Genomic DNA, 21,755 nt, shown 5'->3' on the forward strand with positions numbered 1-21,755 from the left:
GAGTACCTTGAATAAATAACACAAGCGCACAATGATACCTCATGTGACAAGACCCAAAATCATCTGTGAAATACACGTGGAAGGAAAGCCAAAACAACACAGCACAGGTACTCACACGACCAATGGACATTGGAACAAATATCAACAGCTCAATGGAAACCAAAAGGGTACATTTAAACAATTACAATCAAGGAAATGGGGACCAGGTGTGCGTAACGACACAGTTCCGGAGGGCTCCGTGACACATAGACAGAAAAAAAGAATGATCTCTTTGCATTAGCTTGTGAAATATACGAACACAGCAGAGTGTTGAAGCTGTGCCTGACAACAACCTATCCTTATAGTTTGGAGAACTAGCTGTTTCTCTATGAGTCATACTGTATGGTTGACTATAAGAACATAATGATTTAGGTCTACAGTATGTTTTTGAATAGCTCATTTGTGCTTTGTCATTATGGGGTATTGTGTGTAGATTGATGATGGGGGGGGACTATTTAATACATTTTAGAATAACCTAACACATATGTGGATAAAGTCAAAGGGTCTGAATACTTTCCAAATGTACTGTAAATATTCATACCCCTGAGTCAGATGTTAGAATCACTTTTGGCACCGATTATACCTGTGAGTCTTTCTGAGTAAGTCTCTAAGAGCTTTGCACACCTGGATTGTACAATGTTTGCACATTATTATTTTTAAAATTCTTCAAGCTCTGTAAAGATGGTTGTTGATCATTGCTAGTCAGCCATTTTCGAGTCTTGCCATAGATTTTCAAGACGATTTATGTCAAACTTGTAACTAGGCCACTCAGGAACATTCAATGTCGTCTTGGTAATCAACTCCAGTGTGTATTTGGCTTTGTGTTTTAGGATGTTGTCCTGCTGAAATGTGAATTTGTCTCCAAGTGTCTGTTGGAAAGCAAACTGAACCAGGTTTTCCTCTAGGATGTAGCCTGTGCTTATCTCTATTCCATTTTTTTAATGCTAAAGAATTCCCTAGTCCTTGCCGATGACAAGCATACCCATAACATGATGCAGTCACCACCATGCTTGAAATAATGAGGAGTGGTACTCATCAATGTGTTTTTTTGGATTTGTCCCAAACATAACGCTTTGTTTTCAGGACATAGAGTAAATTACTTTGCCACATTTTTTTTCAGTATTATATTAGTGCCTTATTGCAAACCGGATGCATGTTTTGGAGTATTTGTATTCTGTACAGGCTTTCTTCATTTTCACTCTGTTAGTATAGGTTTGTGTTATGGAGTAACTACAACGTTGTTGGTCCTCAGTTCTCCTATCACAGTCATTCAACTCTGTAACTGTTTTATAGTCGCCATTGGCCTGATCGGTTTCCTTCCTCTTCAGGCATCTGTATCTTTGTAGTGACTGGGGGTATTGATACACCAAGTGTGATAAATAACTTCACCAAGCTCAAAGGGATATGCAATGTCTGTTTTTTTTTACCCATCAACCAATAGGTGATCTTCTTTGCGAGGTATTGGAAAATCTCCCTTGGCCTTTGTGGTTGAATCTGTGTTTGAAATTCACTGCTCGACTGAGGGACCTTACAGATAATTGTATGTGTGGGGTACAGAGATTAGGTAGTCATTAAACAATCATGTTAAACTCCATTATTGCACACAGAGCGAGTCCATGCAATTTATTATGTGACTTGTTAAGCACATTTTGAATCCTCAACTTATTTAGGCTTGCCATAGCAAAGGAGTTAAACACTTATTGACTCATGACATTTCCACTTTTCATTTTTTATTAATTTGTATACATTTCTAGAAACATAATTCCACTTTGACATTGTGTTATTGTGTGTAGGCTCGGGATACAGTTTAATCCATTTTAACGTGGAAAAAGTCACAGGGTGAGAATACTTTCTGAAGGCACTTTAAATGCATCCGATTGTAGTTGTTGTTAAAGCTAGAGAGAGTCTCGGCTCTCTGGAGCCTAAATTTCGATTACATCCCTCCTATCGCATCCACATTTGATTTGATCTTCTGCTTATGTCAGTGTCTCCTTAATTAAAAATGATTTGTAAAGGAAATACAAAGGGCCGAACCATTAGGGACCCACTGACAGGGGTCAAGTCACCCAAAGCAATTACTCTAACAACTGTTTGACTGATTGCTATTGATGTCCAGCAGAAGTTGCTCATCATGGAATTGTATGTTTTCTACCAGCACTTTTCTCACCAGCTAAAGTGTAATGAGTGATTTGGAAATGGGACTTCATTTTAACATCAACAACTACTGCGCACAATTATGGAGTGTGTGCTTGTTACTGTTTCATCGTTGTTTTAATGTTGAAAGTTGCTATTCATTAGTTTGATGAAAATGTGAGACTTGTAATGAAGATGAGATGTGTTTACTGCTTTAAAGTGAGACGCTGTATTGATGATTGCAGTGGATTAATAGCTGCTTCTCTCAGTCCAATCCAGTGAGTCTGATCCACAGCTAGTGGTGGTTTAGAAGGAACTGTCTGTTTACACTACCAGTTTCTTATCTGACAGATGCTGTGGTTCATCATTGTAAGTAAACAGACTTGTTCACACACTTGTGCATGCGCACACACACACACACACACACACACACACACACACACACACACACACACACACACACACACACACACACACACACACACACACACACACACACACACACACACACACACACACACACACACACACACACACACACACACACACACACACACGGAGCAGATGTTATCAATACAACATACGTGTTGTATTGGAGCCATAGAGTCAGTGGTGTCAGGCAAGTGAGAACAGGATGGCAGACATGACTGACACACACAGACACTCATCTAATCAAACACCAGCCACCCACACTAATCTACATTTTGGTCTTCAGTTATACCTCTTTATTTAATACCTTTCCACCTAACTCACACACACAGACTGAGAGATTATTGGGCAGAGGAGCAGTAGAAACAAGTTGAACTATGTCAGAGAGGCAGCTCCACTGAAATCGTGCTTGTGCAATTATAGAGAACATATGTGGGCGGTGGAAGTGGAGGAGAGATTGAGCCTGGCTTGTGTCGGAGAATGAGTTCTGAGCAGCGGGGAGTGTTAATCCACCTCCTACCCACTCTAAGGCAGTACAGTGGTACTGAAGCCTATACATTAGTCTACCCAACAGAACCCCACACTACAGCTACACAGGTCCCCTGCTCCCTCCATTCTGCTAAGTCAGCTCAGATGCTATCTCTGTTACTCTTCTCTTGGATGTAGGACAGCTATTCAGGAGATATAATGTATCCTGGGTGAATGTGTCTCTAAATGACCATTTCTGAGGCATCAACTTTATCTACAAGTAAAATGGGTTACCTCAGCATGGGTTACCTCAGACCATTCAGACAACAGTCCACTCTGTGAACCTTTGACCTCAACGCTCACCGCAAACCTATCAGCGTTTCTGTTAACAGGCTCTCCTCCCACAGCCAGTCATTAACGGAGTATTGAAGATGGAGGATCTCCTTATAGAGTTCCTTTCATTAGAGGTGCCTATTCACTGGGGAGAGGTGAGTCACCGTCAGCTCCCTCTTTCCCAACCTCTGAAGTCTGAGCACTTCCAGGAATAACCGCAGCCATTCTGCCAGTCTACACCATGCTGCTTTATTTCTCATTAACACACATGCTGCTTCCTTGTCTATAACACTCCTTCTCCTTCTGTCTCGTTCTCTTTGTCTCTCCTTCTCCAACTCTCTATGTCTGTCTGTTTGCCTCTCGGTCTGTCTGTCTTAACCCACTTTTCCCCTCTTAACTCTCTCTCGCACAGACGCACGCTGTGCTTTTCCATTAAGGCCCCCGGGCACACACTCACACGCGGTTTGCTGTGACCATCAATAGGCCACATCACAATAACATTTACTCCCATAGAACCCGGCGCTGTGCAAGTGAGTCAAAGTACAAAAAAAACTTTTCCAAAAACAGCACACAAAGAATCACATTTACGGTTCATTTCCCGAGAAGAGCCCTTGAGGCCGGAAGGACCCCCAGGCCCAGCGTGTGACAGAATGTGACAGAAGACCGAGCCAGAGGAGATGTGTGGAGAGGTGTTCCATCTAATGAGCTCTTCCTGGTCTTTTCTGTCATCCTGCAGACTTCTACACCTGCATTGCTTGCTGTTTGGGGTTTTAGGCTGGGTTTCTGTACAGCACTTTGAGATATCAGCTGATGTACGAAGGGCTATATAAATACATTTGATTTGATTTGATTTGATACAGGACTGGTAGTCTGGGGCCATCCTCCTACATGTTCAGCCACAGAAGGAGAAGCAAAGAGGGCTATGATAGCTAGTGATGGGGATAATGAGCCTCCTGATCCAAAAAAAGGAGAGGATTACCGTAACAACCTTTACCATGCTGTTCATATAACCTTATGGAGGGTATCTGCTCTCATCTCTATGCACTGGTGTTGGAACGCTCTCACCCAGCAGATGACGACACCTCACAGCCTCGAAGTCTAAGCCACTGTTCATTAACAAGTGGGAAAAGAAAGAGTATAAGAAGAACAAAAGGAGAGTTGAGGATATCCGAGAATGAGATTAAGATCGAGCTAGAGGGAGGGAGAGAGAGAGAGAGAGAGCGCAGCGAAGTGATAAGAAAGTACAATAAATGGGGAATGAGGAGAGAGAGACCTGTTGTCTTGGGCTATACAGCCGGTCAGTGTGGCAGTGAGGGAAAATGTATAGCTGAACTGGATAGCAGGCTACAGGTGGCAGAGGGACAATGGAACATAAGGTAGTGTTTCCAAAGTGAGTATTACTAGAGGTCATGGGCCTGCATCTGAAGGTTCTATTAGTACACAACTGATAATAGGGCTGGGGATTTCCAGAGACCTCACAATGATTATTCAGACCCCTTTGCTTTTTTTCACCTTTGGTTTACGTTACAGCCATATTCTAAAATGGATTCAATCGTTTTTTCCTCCTCATCAATCTACACACAAAACCCCATAATGACAAACAGGTTTTGAGAAATGTTTTTTAAATGTATTAATTAAAAAAACTGACATCACATTTACATAAGTACTCAGTCCCTTTACTCAGTACTTTTTTGAAGCTCCGTTTGGTAGCGATTACAGCCTTGCGTCTCCTTGGCTATGACGCTACAAGCTTGGCACACCTGTATTTGGTGAGTTTCTCCCACTCTTCTCTGCAGATCCTCTTAGACTCTGTCAGGTTGGACGGGGAGCGATGCTGCACAGCTATTTTTAGGTCTCTCCAGAGATGTTCAATCAGGTTGATGTCTGGACTCTGGCTGGGCCACTCAAGAGCATTCAGAGTCTTGTCCCGAAGCAACTCCTGAGTTTATTTGGCTGTGTGCTTAGGCTCATTGATCCGTTCATCTTTCCCTCGATCCTGACTAGTCTTCCAGTCCCTGACGTTGAAATACATCCCCACAGCATGATGCTGCCTCCACCATGCTTTACCGTAGGGATGGTGCCAGGTTTCCTTCAGACGTGACGCTTGGCATTCACGCCAAAGAGTTCAATCTTGGTTTCATCAGACCAGAGAATCTTGTTTCTCATGATTGGCAAGTCCTTTAGGTGCCTTTGGCAAACTCCAAGTGGGCTGTCATGTGCCTTTTATTGAGGAGTGGCGTCCGTCTGGCCACTCTACCATAAAGGACTGATTGGTGGAATGTTGCAGAGATGGTTTTCATTCTGGAAGGTTCTCCCATCTCCACAGAGAAACTCTGAAGCTTTGTCAGAGTGACCTTCAGGTTCTTGGTCACCTCCCTGACCAAGGCCATTCTCCTTGGAGGCCACTGTGTTCTTGGGGACCTTCAATGCTGCAGAAATGTTTTGGCACCCTTCCCCAGATCTGTGTCCCAACACAATCCTGTCTCGGAGATCTACGGACAATTCCTTGGACCTCATGGCTGGGTTTTTGCTCAGACATGCACTGTCAACTGTGGGATCAGTAGACAGGTGTGCCTTTCCAAATCATGTCCAATCAATAACCCTAACCTGAGCTCAATTTTGAGTCTCATTAGTAAGGGTCTGAATATGTATTTCTTATGTACAGTGGGGAGAATAAGTATTTGATACACTGCCGATTTTGCAGGTTTACCCTACTTACAAAGCATGTAGAGGTCTGTAGTTTTTATCATAGGTACACTTCAACTGTGAGAGACGGAATCTAAAACAAAAATCCAGAAAATCACATTGTATGATTTTTAAGTAATTAATTAGCATTTTATTGCAATGGTGGCTGTTGTCGTTGTGTTGCTGTTATACTGGCAATACTAAAGTGTCTATAAGAACATCCAATAGTCAAAGGTTACTGAAATACAAATGGTATAGAGGGAAATAGTCCTATAATTCCTATAACAACTACAACCTAAAACTTCTTACCTGGGAATATTGAAGACTTGTGTTAAAAGGAACTACCAGCTTTCATATGTTCTCATGTTCTGAGCAAGGAACTGAAACGTTAGCTTTCTAACATAGCACATATTGCACTATTACACTTCTCCAACACTTTGTTTTTGCACTATTTAAACCAAATTGAACATGTTTCATTATTTACTTGAGGCTAAATTAATTGATTGATGTATTATATTAAGTAAAATAAGTGTTCAGTATTGTTGTAATTGTATTGTTGTATTGTATTGTTGTAATTGTAATTACACACAAAAAAAAACCCGTCCGATTAATCGGTGTCGGCTGTTTTGGTCTTCCAATAATCGGTATCGGTGTTGAAAAATCATAATCAGTCGACCTCTATTTCTAACATCTTATAATTTGCTCATTAAAGTATAAGAACACAGAATCCTGGAAAATTGTTCATGCTAAATGTAATAATAGGTCAAGTACTGCAGGCTATGTATTCTTAAATAGTTTATACAGTGCAATCAAGTCAATGTGAGTTTGTCCAGAAGTTGCCTGGGCAGGATATGTGAAACAACGAGTATGTTTCTCCTGTGGATGACTGAGGAATCACCAAGGCAACACAGCTAAGCTCAACAAAGCCAAATACATCAATACCTGTTATCTATTAACCATGACGCAATAGTACTATAGCACCACTCACAGAGTCACTAATCAGCTCCTTTGACTTTTAAGCGACAGGGGGAAATAGGATAATAGCTTCCAGAAGGCATTTGATATTAATGAATTGTTCTACTGTAATATATCAATGCAGGATAACAGAAAGGCTGTGATTCAGCCATGAAAATGTCATGCTGAGAAAAGCTAGCTAAATGAAGATAAATCTAGAGTGGGACAGAGTTAAGACAGAATTTGCACTAAAAGCCTCAGACCATGAGAAGGTATGTTGCTGCCTTGGACCCATCTTAACTTTACAGTTTTAAATATATGCCATTAAGCTTCTGCTTTTATCCAAAGCGACTTACAGTCATGCAAGCATACATTTCCCGTATGAGTGATTACTAGGTTGTACCAACGCCACTGCGAAGTGTTACCCAAAACAGCATAGCAAAGCTCAGTTAACATAACCATCTCCAGCCTTAAACTGCCAGGTCAACATCTGGGCTGCGTGACACTGGAAAGGGAAGGGAAAACGTCTCTGGCGTCTCTAGCGTAGAACATCCCTTCATTTGACATAATAATAAGAGCCCGCAGTGAGTACAAACATGTCCAAAGCAGTTTGGGATATCCTGAGAGCTACAGTGCTGCCGTTTAGAACATCTCTCATCAGTCTCTCCTCATCTCTCCTCATCTCAGAGGAGGGGGAAGTGGTCCCTCTCAAGTATTATCAGACCAGAGCTACTCTGACACATGCTAAACAGGTGTCTACTGAAGAGTATCTCCATCATTTTAGTAGTCATTGAAGAAAGTAGTGCAGGGTGCCCTAATAGTATGCTGGATCCCCCTTTCAATTGACGGCATCTCCCACTGGAATCCATCCTCAAACCCCGTCTACATCGCACACACATTCAATACGCCATCTGGCCTGCAGGTGAGTGCAATCCTCTCCCTATTATTCCATTGGGACACACAGATAGGTGCACTCCCGCCCCCAGCATCAGAGGCATTTCAATCCATTGGTGGTAATGCCGCCACAAAACAGCATTTAGTAAACTGCAGTTTCCACACACGTACACTTATAAATCCTAGATGTCATTCAAATAGCAAAACCTCTGACCATTCCATGTTCAAATCAAATGTTATTTGTCACATGCTTCGTAAACTTGTGGCTTCCTGTTAAGTGAGTGTGTGTGTGTGTGTGTGTGTGTGTGTGTGTGTGTGTGTGTGTGTGTGTGTGTGTGTGTGTGTGTGTGTGTGTGTGTGTGTGTGTGTGTGTGTGTGTGTGTGTGTGTGTGTGTGTGTGCGCGCTTGTGTGTGTGTGTAGTTTAGGGCTGGGAATTGCCAGGGACCTCAATATACGATATCATCATGATACTTAGGTGCTGTCAGGATATGTATTGCGATTCCCACGATTCTATATGAATTGCGATTCGATACTGCAATTTGATGTTCCACCGTTTTTTATCAATCTAGTCAACTATCGATATAATATTGTCCCAAAATAATATTGCGAAATGTAACTGAATCAATTTTGACACAGGTGGCAATAATAGTTTCTAGTTATAATAATGAAAATCTAGAGACAGAGCATTTATCGCTGACACCGTTTTTTTCTCTCTCTACTGCCTGCACCTGACATACTACTGACAGTGTCATGCAGTGTCATTCTGCATAAACCATGGCCAGGCAAGTACTGTTGCTGAGTGAGAAGATTGACTGAGCGAGAGAGCGAGAGAGCGAGAGAGCGAGAGAGAGAGAGAGTACAGAATGACAGAGCAGCGTCTATGTTTTGGCAGTGTTCCCATCTGTCCGTCACCGTTAAGCTCTGGGAGGAGGAGAGCGGTCGTCCCAGAGAGTCAGAAGCTGCTGACAACGCAGGCAGAGTGCCCAGCCCCAGCCCACTGTCACACGCTTCGCAAACCAGTATAGTACAGGACAATACAGTACTGAACAGTACAGAGCCTGCACAGCATCTTCAAAGACAGAACCGCCCCATAAGGCCTATAGCTGGCCCACCCACAACCACCTCTCATCTTCCAACAAGTTTATTTTATAAAGTCAATTACATCATCAGCTGTCACTAGGGCTGTTGCGGTGACCGTATTACCACCACACCGGCGGTCATGAAGGCAGTCAAATTCCAAGTGACTGTTTAGTCACGGTAATTAGACTTCAAAAAAGCTCTGATGCCGTTGATGGTCATTAGTAGCCTACCAAACTTGCTAACTGCCTGGTCCTCAGCACTCTATTGTCCGTCTAATCACTCCGACATCAATGCAAATGTAATCGAAATTCTAATCAAATACTTCATGAGAGCCCAATAACTCATGTTGCGCAGGCTATGCAATTCAGCAAGAAAACAGAGTGATGGCCTCTATTAAAAAGAGGAGGATCCCATCAATTTTCTATTGGTTAGGCCTACTATATTTATTTCTCAACTTTCCTAATATTAAGCACATTGCTTATCTTTACAACAGGAGTGTAGCCTACCTAGCTGGCATGAAAATGAATCATGGGGAAAGTGTCCTGTATTTGCTATTTAAGTGTATAGATTACATTTTTCCCCAGCCCCTGTTTTGAGACAGCTGCATCATAATGGTCAATTCTAAATCAAAATAAATTTCACACATACACTGTATATGATTTAGTATATGTAAAGACAAGATTAAATCAAGAATATTCTGATGGGTGACAATACTAGGCTATCACTTGCAAATGATATATTATCAATTGTGAATGATGCCCAGCGTAAGAAACAATGCCCTTTAAAAAAAATAGTTCACCTCATGTAGCCTAGCCCATAGGTCTATATGTTTTGATAAGGTTTGTATCACTAAAGTGACCAAATAACGTTTTAAAATGAAGCACAAGGGGTTTAGAGCCTAGCTGGCATACATAAAAAGTGTGTGAATTTCAAGTTTTGGGAAGTTAATATTCACCATAAGAATACACCTTTATAATAAAAGCATTACATGCATAATTGCATTTGCGGTCACTGTTGATAATGGTGTTTTCACGCTAATGGAACATTCACGCTTATAGCCTTGCTGCGCTTATAAACGTGAAGAAATAGCATAATAGTTTATCAACATTTTAAGCTAAACGTTCTGATCTGTTGCGACAGCCACATTGCATACTTTTTTGGGGGTGGACGCTAGTGGTTGTATTAATTTGTGATCTACCACAACTGTCCTAGACTATGTTTGTAATATTTATTTCACACACAGAATAGAAAAGGTCAACTTTTGTACTATGGGGATAGAAGATTGAATGAGAGACTGATGAAGTGTGAACAGCCTGCGCAAAAAACAAAGCAGAGCTCATGCCTTTCAAGTGACTTTTTTCAAATCATCATTAGAGTGGCATCATGCAGCCTTACAATGTATTACAAATCTAAACATATACTGTAGCCAAACGTTTGTAGAACAACTACAGTTACATTACTAATGCTAAATTAAGCATGTAGGAGTACCTATTTCTTTGTTAACTGCTCAACCCAGAATAGCCGCATGTGCCCACTCCCCAAAATCGTTTGGAGAAAATATCCCTTCTATTTTATTCAGCTGTGTTCAATTGTATTATTCATACTATAAAATGATATACAATTTTAAGCAAATCTTGTCTGCTAAATGAACTATTGTAGCCCACAGCCATTTGGCATAGCTAGATCAGGACCTAGCATAAGGACAACTCAGAGTATGCTATTCTGTTCATCTGAAATAGACTACATGTTCTTCATATATATATTACATGGATTTATTAGACTTGATGATCTGAAGGTGTGCATCAGTGGCATGCGTGGAAGCCAAGAGATGCTAAATGTGCTTTTGTTAGTTAACGGTCAATAACGGACCGACAGTTATTTGCTTGACAATCACTGGCTGACACAATTCGTGACCGCCACAGCCCTAGTTGTCACAAAGTGCTTTAAAGATACCCGGTCTTAAGTAGAATAATTGATTATGATGATGTCATCATTCGTCATCACATCGTAGCTTGCAGTTAGCTATAGGACGTTACAATTACCATGACAATGACACATGCACCTTGGTTGAGCTGTGAGGTAGCGAGGACTTCTCCCTGTGTCTCTGGGCCAAGCTGGGGAGAAGGCAGGCTCTTACGCTCTCCCTGTCACTGCCTGACATTACCAGGTAAGAGGCACGATGAGATAAGGGCACGACTCACTCTAACAGCACTATAGTCTGTGCACAGCTTCTGCTTCACAGAGCAAGAGAAAGTGTGAGAGAGGGAGAGAGAAAGCGAGAGAGGGAGATAGAGAAATAGAGAGAGAGTGAGTAAGAAAGTGAGAGAGACAGAAAGAGTCAGAGAATCAGGTCAAAAGGAGCAGGCCACCTAGAAAACCCACGAGGCCCAAACTGAATTAGAGACGTACTAAATTAGAATGTGAAACAAGTTGTGGTTACCAAACTCGCTGTGAGAGAGTGAAAGCTTGCGGGGAGCTACCACTGTCAACGGAGCACAGCACATGAATGAACAAGCAGCCGTCATCCAGCTCCCAGCCGCCCTACAACCATTCACATTTGCATACGGTAGAGAGAAGCCGCAGGTGGCTGCTTCACAACACCCCCATCTCTAAGGTCTTCACCCCCCAAAAACAGCCATAATACTCCACACTACAGTCGTGGCCAAATGTTTTGAGAATGGCACAAATATTAATTTCCACAAAGTTTGCTACTTCAGTGTCTTTACATAATTTTTTGTCAGATGTTACTATGGAATAATGAAGTATAATTACAAGCATTTCATAAATGTCAAAGGCTTTTATTGACAATTACATGAAGTTAATGCAAAGAGTCAATATTTGCCGTGTTGACCCTTCTTTTTCAAGAACTCTGCAATCTGCCCTGGCATGCTGTCAATTAACTTCTGGGCCACGTCCTGAATGATGGCAGCCCATTCTTGCATAATCAATGCTTGGAGTTTGTCAGAATTTGTGGGGTTTTGTTTGCCCACCCACCCACCGCCGAATGTTGGTACCATTCTTTAGTCATGGTTGTGTCCATAGGGAAAATTGTGAGTGATCCCACACCCTTGGCTGAGAAGCAACCCCACACATGAATGGTCTCAGGATACTTTACTGTTGGCATGACACAGAACTCATGGTAGCGCTCACCTTGTCTCCCCCTGACAAGCTTTTTTCCAGAGGCCCCAAACAATCGGAAAGAGGATTCATCAGAGAAAATGACTTTACCCCAGTCCTCAGCAGTCCAATCCCTGTACCTTTTGCAGAATATCAGTCTGTCCCTGATGTTTTTCCTGGAGAGACCTGGCTTCTTTGCTGCCCTTCTTGACACCAGGCCATCCTCCAAAAGTCTTCACCTCACTGTGCGTGCAGATGCACTCACACCTGCCTGCTGCCATTCCTGAGCAAGTTCTGTACTGGTGGTGCCCCGATTCCGCAGCTGAATCAACTTTAGGAGATGGTCCTTGCGCTTGCTGGACTTTCTTGGGCGCCCTGAAGCCTTCTTCACAACAATTATACTGCTCTCCTTGAAGTTCTTGATGAACCGATAAATGGTTGATTTAGGTGCAATATTACTGGCAGCAATATCCTTGCCTGTGAAGACCTTTTTGTGCAAAGCAATAATGACGGCACGTGTTTCCTTGCAGGTAACCATGGTTGACAGAGGAAGAACAATGATTCCAAGTCCCACCCTCATTTTGAAGCTTCCAGTCTGTTATTCGAACTCAATCAGCATGACAGAGTGATCTCCAGCCTTGTCCTCACTCACACCTGTGTTAACGAGAGAATCACTGACATGATGTCAGCCGGTCCTTTTGTGGCAGGACTGAAATGCAATGGATTTTTGGGGGGAGGGGATTCAGTTAATTTGCATGACAAAGAGGGACGTTGCAATTAATTGCAAATAATCTGATCACTCTTCATAACATTCTGGAGTATATGCATACATTGCTATCAAGTCAGCAGACTTTGTGAAAATTAATATTTGTGTCATTCTCAAAACTTTTGGCCACGACTGTACTTCATAATTATACTCTGGAGTTTAAGAGGAGCGTATTGACGAGGGTGCTAAAAAAATTAATTGATTAAGCTTGCCATCATTGAACTCTGGAGCAGTGGAAACTCGTTCTCTGGAGTAATGAATCACACTTTACCATCTGGCAGTCCAACAGACAAATGTGGGTTTGGCTGATGCCAGGAGAACGCTACCTGCCCCAATGCATAGTGCCAACTGTAAAGTTTGGTGGATGAGGAATAATGGTCTGGGATGGTTTCGTGGTTTGGGCTAGGCCCCTTAGTTCCAGTGAAGGGAAATCGTAATGTTCTAGCACATTCTAGATGATTCTGTGCTTCCAACTTTGTGGCAACAGTTTGGGGGAGGGCCCTTTCCTATTTCAGCATGAAAATGCCACCCATTGGGGGATCAACTCCATATTAGTGCAGTTGATTTCCGAATGAGATGTTGGACGAGCAGGTGATATCCATCCATAGCCATTTGCCTTCTCGCCAGCTGAGAAACAACCCAGAGAGAGATCCCAATACCATGTACCTATTTCAATTGTTTTCCCTTTAATCTTTGTTTAACTAGGCAAGTCAATTAAGAACAAATTCTTATTTACAATGACGGCCAAGGAACAGTGGGTTAACTGCATTGTTCAGTGGCAGAACAACAGATTTTTAACTTGTCAGCTCGGGGATCCGATCTCGCAAACCTTTCGGTTACTGGCCCAACGCTCCGACCACTAGGCTACCTGCCACCTATATGACCATGGTCATGTGTGGCTCAGTCAGTAGAGCATTGCACTTGCAATGCCAACGGTTGTGTGTTCAATTCTTCCTGGGGCCACCCATAAATAAAATGCATGCACACACTTTAGAAAAAAACATTGACTAAATGGCTTAAATTTGTATTTTTATGTACAGTTGAACCCGGAAGTTTACATACACCTTAGCCAAATACATTGAAACTCAGTTGTTCACAATTCCTGACATTTAATCATAGTAAAGATTCCTTGTCTTAGGTCAGTTAGGATGACTATTTTATTTTAAGAATGTGAAATATCAGAATAATAGTAGAGAGAATGATTTATTTCAGCTTTTATTTAACTAATCATATTCCCAGTGGGTCAGAAGTTTACATACAGTCAATTAGTATTTGATAGCATTGCCTTTAAATTGTTTAACTTGGGTCAAACATTTTGGGTAGCCTTCCACAAGCTTCCCACAATAAGTTTGGTTAATTTTGTCCAATTCCTCCTGACAGAGCTGGTGTAACAGTCAGGTTTGTAGGCCTCGTTGCTCGCACACGCTTTTCCAGTTCTGCCAAAAATGTTCTATAGGATTGAGTTCAGGGTTTTTTTGTACAGATGAACGTGGTACCTTCAGGCGTTTGGAAATTGCTCCCAAGGATGAACCAGACTTGTCGAGGTCTACAATTTTTTTCTGAGGTCTTGGCTGATTTCTTTTGATTTTCCATTGATGTCAAGCAAAGAAGAACTGAGTTTGAAGCCTCCAATTGACACAAATCATGTCAATTAGACTATCAGAAGCTTCTAAAGCTATGACATAATTTTCTGGAATTTTCCAAGATGTTTAAAGGAACAGTCAACTTAGTGTATGTACATTTCTGACCTATTGGAATTGTGATACTGTGAATTATAAGTGACATAATCTCTCTGTAAACAATTGTTGTAAAAACTACTTGTGTCATGCACAAAGTAGATGTCCTAACCGACTTGCCAAAACTATAGTTTGTTAATGACTCCAACCTTAGTGTATGTAAACGTCCGACTTGAACTGTATATAGATATTCAATCACTTAACTACCATCCATCCTAAAGCAGCCTCCTACACACCCACCTCAGGCTATCTCCTCTCCTCTAGTCTAACCAGCTTTGTATCCCTCTCATTCTGATCATGTATAGTACATCTGAGTGCCATGGTGTTGAAGCTGGGTCTGGAGTTATTATTAATGACCCCGTCCCTCCCTAGCTGCTCATCTGTCCAGATGCTGGGAAGGTTCTTCCTCTATCCCTCCATCCCTCTATCCAGCCCTCCACTCCACCGAGCCGCTGTCATGTTCCATCTCTCCCTGGGTGTGATAGATGGAGGGGGAACAGGAGATGTCTGTCGATCTGTGCTCTGAACCTACCTAGCATCTCTAATATTCAACTCCCTCATTCAATATTCAACATTCAGCTCTCCGTCTCTCTTTATTTTTCTCCCTCCCTCCCTTTTTCTTTCTCTCCCTCCACGTCTCACTCTCTATATCGATCTTTCTGTCTTCATCTCAATCCTTCTCCCTCTCTTCTTGTTTCTCTCTCATTTGCATTGTCTTGATCATTCTTGCTGTCTTTCGCTCTCTTTCTCCACTCTCCTTTCATGCAATCCGAACCCTCTATTCCACACGATTGAAAACTAGACACCACTGGCAGATCAGCCTACACCAATTCATTAACACAAACACAGACAAACATACACACAGACAAACATATACAAAACACAGACACAGACCAGCACCTATCAACCGGCTCTCTGTAGCCGATCTGAGTAAGACCTTTAAACGGGTTAAAACTCACAAGTCCGCAGGGCCAGACGGATTACCAGGAAGCGTACTCAGAGCATGCGCTGACCAACTGTCATTGACATTTTCAATCTCTCCCTGACACTGTCTGTAATACCAACATGTTTCGAGCCATAGTCCCTGTGCCCAAAAATGCCAAGGTAACCTGCTCACATCTGTAGCCATGAAATGCTTTGAAAGGCTGGTCATGGCTCACATCAACACCATCATCCCAGACACCCTGGACCCACACCAAATAGCAACCCCCCAACAGATCCACAGATGTTGCAATCTCTATGTGAGAATGCTATTCATTGACTACAGCTCAGCATTTAACACCATAGTGCCCTTCACGCTCATTACTAAGCTAAGGACCCTGGGACTGAACACCTCCCTCTGCAACTGGATCCTGGACTTCCTGACGGGCCAACCCCAGGTGGTGAGGGTAGGCAAACACACCTACGCAACGCTGACCCTCAACACGGGGGCCCCTCAGGGTTGTGTGCATAGTCCCCTCCTGTACTCCCTGTTCAGCCACTACTGCGTGGCCGTGCACGACACTAACACCGTCATCACTAAGTTTGCGGATGACAAGACGGTGGTAGGCCTGATCAACGATGACAGTGAGACTATGAGCCTATAGGGAAAAGGACAGGAACAACAACCTCTCCCTCAATGTCAGCAAGACAAAGGAGCTGATCGTGGACTACAGGAAACGGAGGGCCGAGCATACGCCCATTCACATCGACAGGGTTGTAGTGGAGCGGGTCGAGATCTTCAAGTTCCTCGGTGTCCACATCACTAAGGATCTATCACGGTCCACACACACCATGGAAGATAGGTCAAAAAGGGGAGGTCATAATTCTGTTTGTACACTTGTTCACATGCAGATTCTTCTTAATAAAACCTATTTGAAACAAGCCATTACACTTTGTTATTATCATGGCATTTCATATTAGTATTCAGGTTATTACTTGTAAATGTGAATCAATTAATGAAGAAATGCAAGGTTGGAGGGGATCTGTCACATTTTTGTATTGACCCAAATTAACGGAGTCGAAATAAAGATATACCTACCTTGTCCTCATCTATTGGCTTTTCTGCATATGTAAAAATAAAAAATAAATACAGATCATATTTCGATGCACAAAACCATTCAAACAAAGTCTGATGGGTTTTCTCACACTTTTCCCGAAATATTCGCATGAAGTCACAAACCCCGCTTCTGCGGTCAATCGACAGTTCTTCAAAGAGAGGACTCTGTAATGAGGTAAATCATGTACCCTAAGCTACTGAAAATAGGCATTTTACAAGATTAAATCATGCCATGAGTATTTGATTCTTATTAAAGAGATGGAGTCCAGACAGGCCACTTCATGAAACTTTTTGAATGGACATATAGGCCTATAGAGAGAATCCGTGAACCACACGCGCACAACCCCGTAAAAGCAACAGTCAATCAAAGCCACCATTGTATGTCAGACATAAGAGCAAATATTTCTCCTTTCCTTGAAACATATTCAAAAACCTAGGCCTACGTTAGGCTTTATGAAAGTAATCTATAAGATAATGAATTGACAAGGAAAGTAATGAAGGGGACAGCTATGTTATAGCATGAAGAGGAAATTGACAATCAATAAAACAAAAACAAATACACGCAACATGTCCATAGCCTGTTTATCCAAATTGCTGATTATCGAGGGGGAGAGTGTTGGAAAATATTTTTCAAATACTGTGAGGACTGAGGAGCTATTATAATTTGAATGGATGTAAAAAATGTAATAAAAAAAAAAAGACTGAGTCCAGCTGGACACTTTTCTACATTTGACATTTGCGAGAAGCAGGCTAGGCACTTCTACGCGTCAAAAGGCGCGCAAACTCTGTCAACATTAACAGGACAGAGAAACCAGACACATGTTCATTCCTCACACGCAGCGCGTAAATGATGGTATGAAATAAACAAAAACTTGTTTGTCACAAGTGTAGCAGGTTGTGAATTCCCCAAATAACATTTCCACTCGGAGAATGAGAAATCACTGTAATTAATACAAGCATTAACATAAATTAATGTAAACAAATGACAGGGATTAACGATAATTTGCCTGTTTTATAATCAGTAAATTACCTCATGGGCATTCATAAAAGTGTGACAACGTATAGCCCAGGCTACTGTTCTACTTTGCGGGGATAGGAGGGTGGCAATTTTTTGGTCTCGCCGAGGGCGGAATATCGTCCAGGATCGGGCTAGATCAGCGTTGATTAGTCTATAAATTAAGAAAAGATCCCGTATCAAATTATACCTTGCCAGGTTGGAGAGGAGTTGGCCCATTGTCCATTTGACACAACGCATTATAGGCATTAAAGCATTACAGGCCTCAGAGCCAGAACAACCTTGTCGACTGCTGTTGATTAATGAATGGAATTAACTAAATTAGCAAAACAATTGCTTTCAGTCATTGATTAACACTCCCGCTATTAGGTTAAGTGTATCTGCATGAAAATAAAGTAAATAAAACATTTTTAGAAAAATTGAAGGATATTTAATTTTCATGGAGGACTTCATCCATAACCACCAGTTCTACAGCTATTCAATTACTGTCACAGCCCCGGTAAGGTGCCAAAATAAATACTCTGAGAAGCTCTGCAGCTCATAACTGCTGGGGAGTTAAGACAATCCGAAATGGCCTACTATCAGACATCCAAATACATGAAAAAATAAACATGAACACAAGGGCAAACAAATGAATGTGACCAATTAACGGGAGACAGAGAAACGCATTCTGGAGAGAGATGGGCCTATGGTGCATTTTCACCACACACCCCTTCCCTTCTTATTGTGTCGACATTTTCAATTGGGGATGTCATTTATGTAAATACTAAGCTGTGGTGTAGACCAAAACTCAATTGTTTTTGATAGGTCTACAACAGAAAATCCATGTGAAACATTAATGTTCACTGACTACCAGACAAGTCAAGTATATTATTATCATATTAATTAAAAACAGTATCAAGCTGCATTTTAATATTTCGGATCTATTTGGGTCCGATACAGACCCGACCCAATTTGGATCTGATTCTCCCTCATGTCGGACATGTTTTGGTGTCGGATCTTGTCCACCTCAGATCCGAATCCGACGACCGCGTCCTGTCAGTGTCGGATATGAATATCATGGATCCAATTCTGTCCAGATCTCCATTTCTGGATCAGAGAAGACATCTAATGTACATATCTACCTCAATTACCTCACACCCCTGCACATCGACCCGGTACTGGTACACCGTGTATATAGCCAAGTTACTCATTGTGTATTTATACTACAACATGTTATTAGTGTGCTGACTTGTTCTTTTGACTGTCAGTAAACGGCCACTAACTCTTTTGACTCGTCATATACACTGCTGCTACTGTTTATTATCTATCCTGTTGCCAAGTCACTTTATCCCTACCTATATGTACATATCTACCTCAATTACCTCGTACCACTGCACCTCGACTTGGTACTGGTAAATACTCATTGTGTATTTATTCCTCATGTTATTATTTTTCGATTATTTCTCAATTTTCTTTCATTCTGAATTGTTGGAAAGGGCCTGTAAGTAAGCATTTCACTGTTAGTCTACACCTGTTGTTTACGAAGCGTGCGACGTATACAATTTGATTTGTTTTGACCGTCTGAGAGTGCCTTTACAGTGCAAACCAACATAGTCTTTTGAAAGCGTGATCAAAACAGAGTAGATACTGAAGCTTACGAAAACACACAAGCCCACACTATACTGTACTCTGCTACTCTCTATACTTACAGACATTTTACTGATCCAGGACACTTTAGTCCCGTCAACACCTCTGAAATCCACTGTGTTAAAATCCTCCGTTCAACAGAGAGTCCATGCAAGCAGTCCCCTGCACAGTGCACACTGACCAGAACAGTAAAACATCAGCTTCCACAGTGTGGATATTCTCCAATAGAATACAGCAGCGCAGAAAAACAGTAATCCACATGATGATTAGACACATGCATGCGTGTGTGTGCGTGTGTACCTACAGTCAGGCTTCGTCCCACGGAGGAGAGAGACAGTGCTAACATCCAGACTCAGAGCCAGCTCCACACTACCACTGCAGCTGCTGGCTTTACTGTCCTATATGAGACACACACACACACACATACACACATAGTGCATAGCAACGGGCAATCAGCTGTGAGGGAGGTTCTTTCAAATACTCCACATATTCACTCCCACCCTCCCACCTTGGTAGACGCAAGACTCTCTCTCTCTCACACACACACACACACACACACACACACACACACACACACACACACACACACACACACACACACACACACACACACACACACACACACACACACACACACACACACACACACACACACACACACACACACACACACACACACACACACACACACTAAACGAAATAGGATATGCAAGCAACACAACTGCCCACACAAACAAACACACACACTGAACTAAGGTAAAAAGAGACGCTGACAGTGTAATCCTGTGGGACTGTGTGACGTAAGGAGAGGAAGCAGGGCGTGGCACTCAGGACTAGAGGTCTTCAAGTTGGATCTGTTCTGAAATGGATCTGTGGATTTCCCACTCGACCCGATATGCATGCGATATAAAAAATACAATAAAAATTGAGACCCGTTCCGAATGGACCCGAGGACAGTCAGACCCAAAGGAGAGTGGAAAACAGACCCGTCCTGGTTTGGATCCGAGAGACCTGTTCAGATCTGAGAGAGAGAGAGAGAGAAAGAAACCTCCTACTGGGCGCTGCCAGCGCCATCAACAAACAAGCCATATTGATCCATGATCCATAATTACGTGTCATTAAAAACTGGGTAAAACAAATTACCCCAAATAATATTTGTTGTGTTTTGATGTGTAGCCTATTAAAAACATTATAGTTTAATGTTTTTTACTTTCCTAAAACAATAGGTGTTTATCTCATGGTTCAGCTGTCGGAGATTTGAGCGATATAGAGATCAGGCCATTGCATGCATATACTGTAGGCCTGTAGGCATAGGCGTCCACTGTATGATATTTACATTTAAAAAATAAATATTAATGGAGACAAGCTTAGGCCTAGCTCTAGAGCGACTGAGAGAAAGATATGCCGGCACCATGTACCCAACATCCACATCTTTACACTTGTCAAATAGGGTACTACTGCTATACAGATATGTGACCCGTTTCAGGAAACTAGGCATCTTGACTTCACAGCAGAGCCGTTTGAAATGCCTTCTCGAACATGTGAACTTCCATGTGCCTTAAAATAAAAACTTTTATGCCATCTGTAAATACGGATAAAGTTGTTAAATTACGAGCCTAGTCGGTTTATTCAAATAAAAAGTAAGAAACCTTCCTGAGATAATGAGTGGGCTGGACATGAGGAGAGATGAGCTTCAGATTGGTCTGATGCGTAGCATCTTGTGTCCATAAAATGAGCTGGTCGTTATGCGTACATTATCCTTTCTACTGCAGTTTTTCCCCCTAAAGATTTAACGTTAGCCATGGAGAACTGCAAATATGTTGCTACTGCTCTCAATAACATTGCTGCCTAGGAAATCCCTGATTTAGGTAAAAACATTTTAATTGAAGAAGACATTGTAGAGTCTTCTGATGACAGTGATGGGGAAGAAACGACGATCAACGTGTATGAACTGTGTGTAACGTTAGTGATGTTTTCTCAGAATGCCATTTTGCATTGCATTGAACTTATTTGGTTAGCTAGCTATGACAATTTATTTGTATTGGTTGTACTATATGGCTTGGGATAATAGTTAATTGTTTACATGTCTAAACAAAAGACCCAAAGTTAAAGCTTGCTGTTAGCTAGCTAACGTTAGCTGAGGATAGATGGCTGGCTTGCTAGCTAACAGTAACTTAGATGTATGAACCTAATGTTAGTGATGTTTTCTCAGAATGCCATTTGGCAATGCTAGTTAACTTTAGCTAGCTATTACTATCAGTTTATATTGATAGTACTCTATGGATTGGGTTTATGGTTCATGATTTAGCTAGCTACACGTCTAAAGAAAAGACCCCAAGTTAAAGCTTGCTGTGAGCTAGATAACATTAGCTGATGTTAGATGTCTGGCTAGCTAGCTAGCATTACATGTATGAACCGTGTGTAGTGATATCTCAGAA

General features: G+C 41.9%; 1 protein-coding gene across 9 annotated transcripts in view; it reads right to left on the minus strand.

Moving 5' to 3' along the window:
- mctp1a (multiple C2 domains, transmembrane 1a) overlaps positions 1–21,755 on the minus strand; it is a 276,577-nt gene that overhangs the window by 168,760 nt on the left and 86,062 nt on the right. The window contains exon 1 of one of the 9 annotated variants that reach the window (XM_046350032.1): positions 19,622–19,711. The exons of the other annotated variants lie outside the window; for them this stretch is intronic. Within the exon in view, the coding sequence (XP_046205988.1) occupies positions 19,622–19,663 (42 nt within the window). The 5' untranslated portion in view covers positions 19,664–19,711. Of the gene's footprint in view, positions 1–19,621; positions 19,712–21,755 lie in introns of those variants that run through there. 9 annotated transcript variants of the gene reach the window in all.

This window comes from Oncorhynchus gorbuscha, linkage group LG05, assembly GCF_021184085.1.
Source record: "Oncorhynchus gorbuscha isolate QuinsamMale2020 ecotype Even-year linkage group LG05, OgorEven_v1.0, whole genome shotgun sequence".
Taxonomy (NCBI): Eukaryota; Metazoa; Chordata; class Actinopteri; order Salmoniformes; family Salmonidae; genus Oncorhynchus; species Oncorhynchus gorbuscha.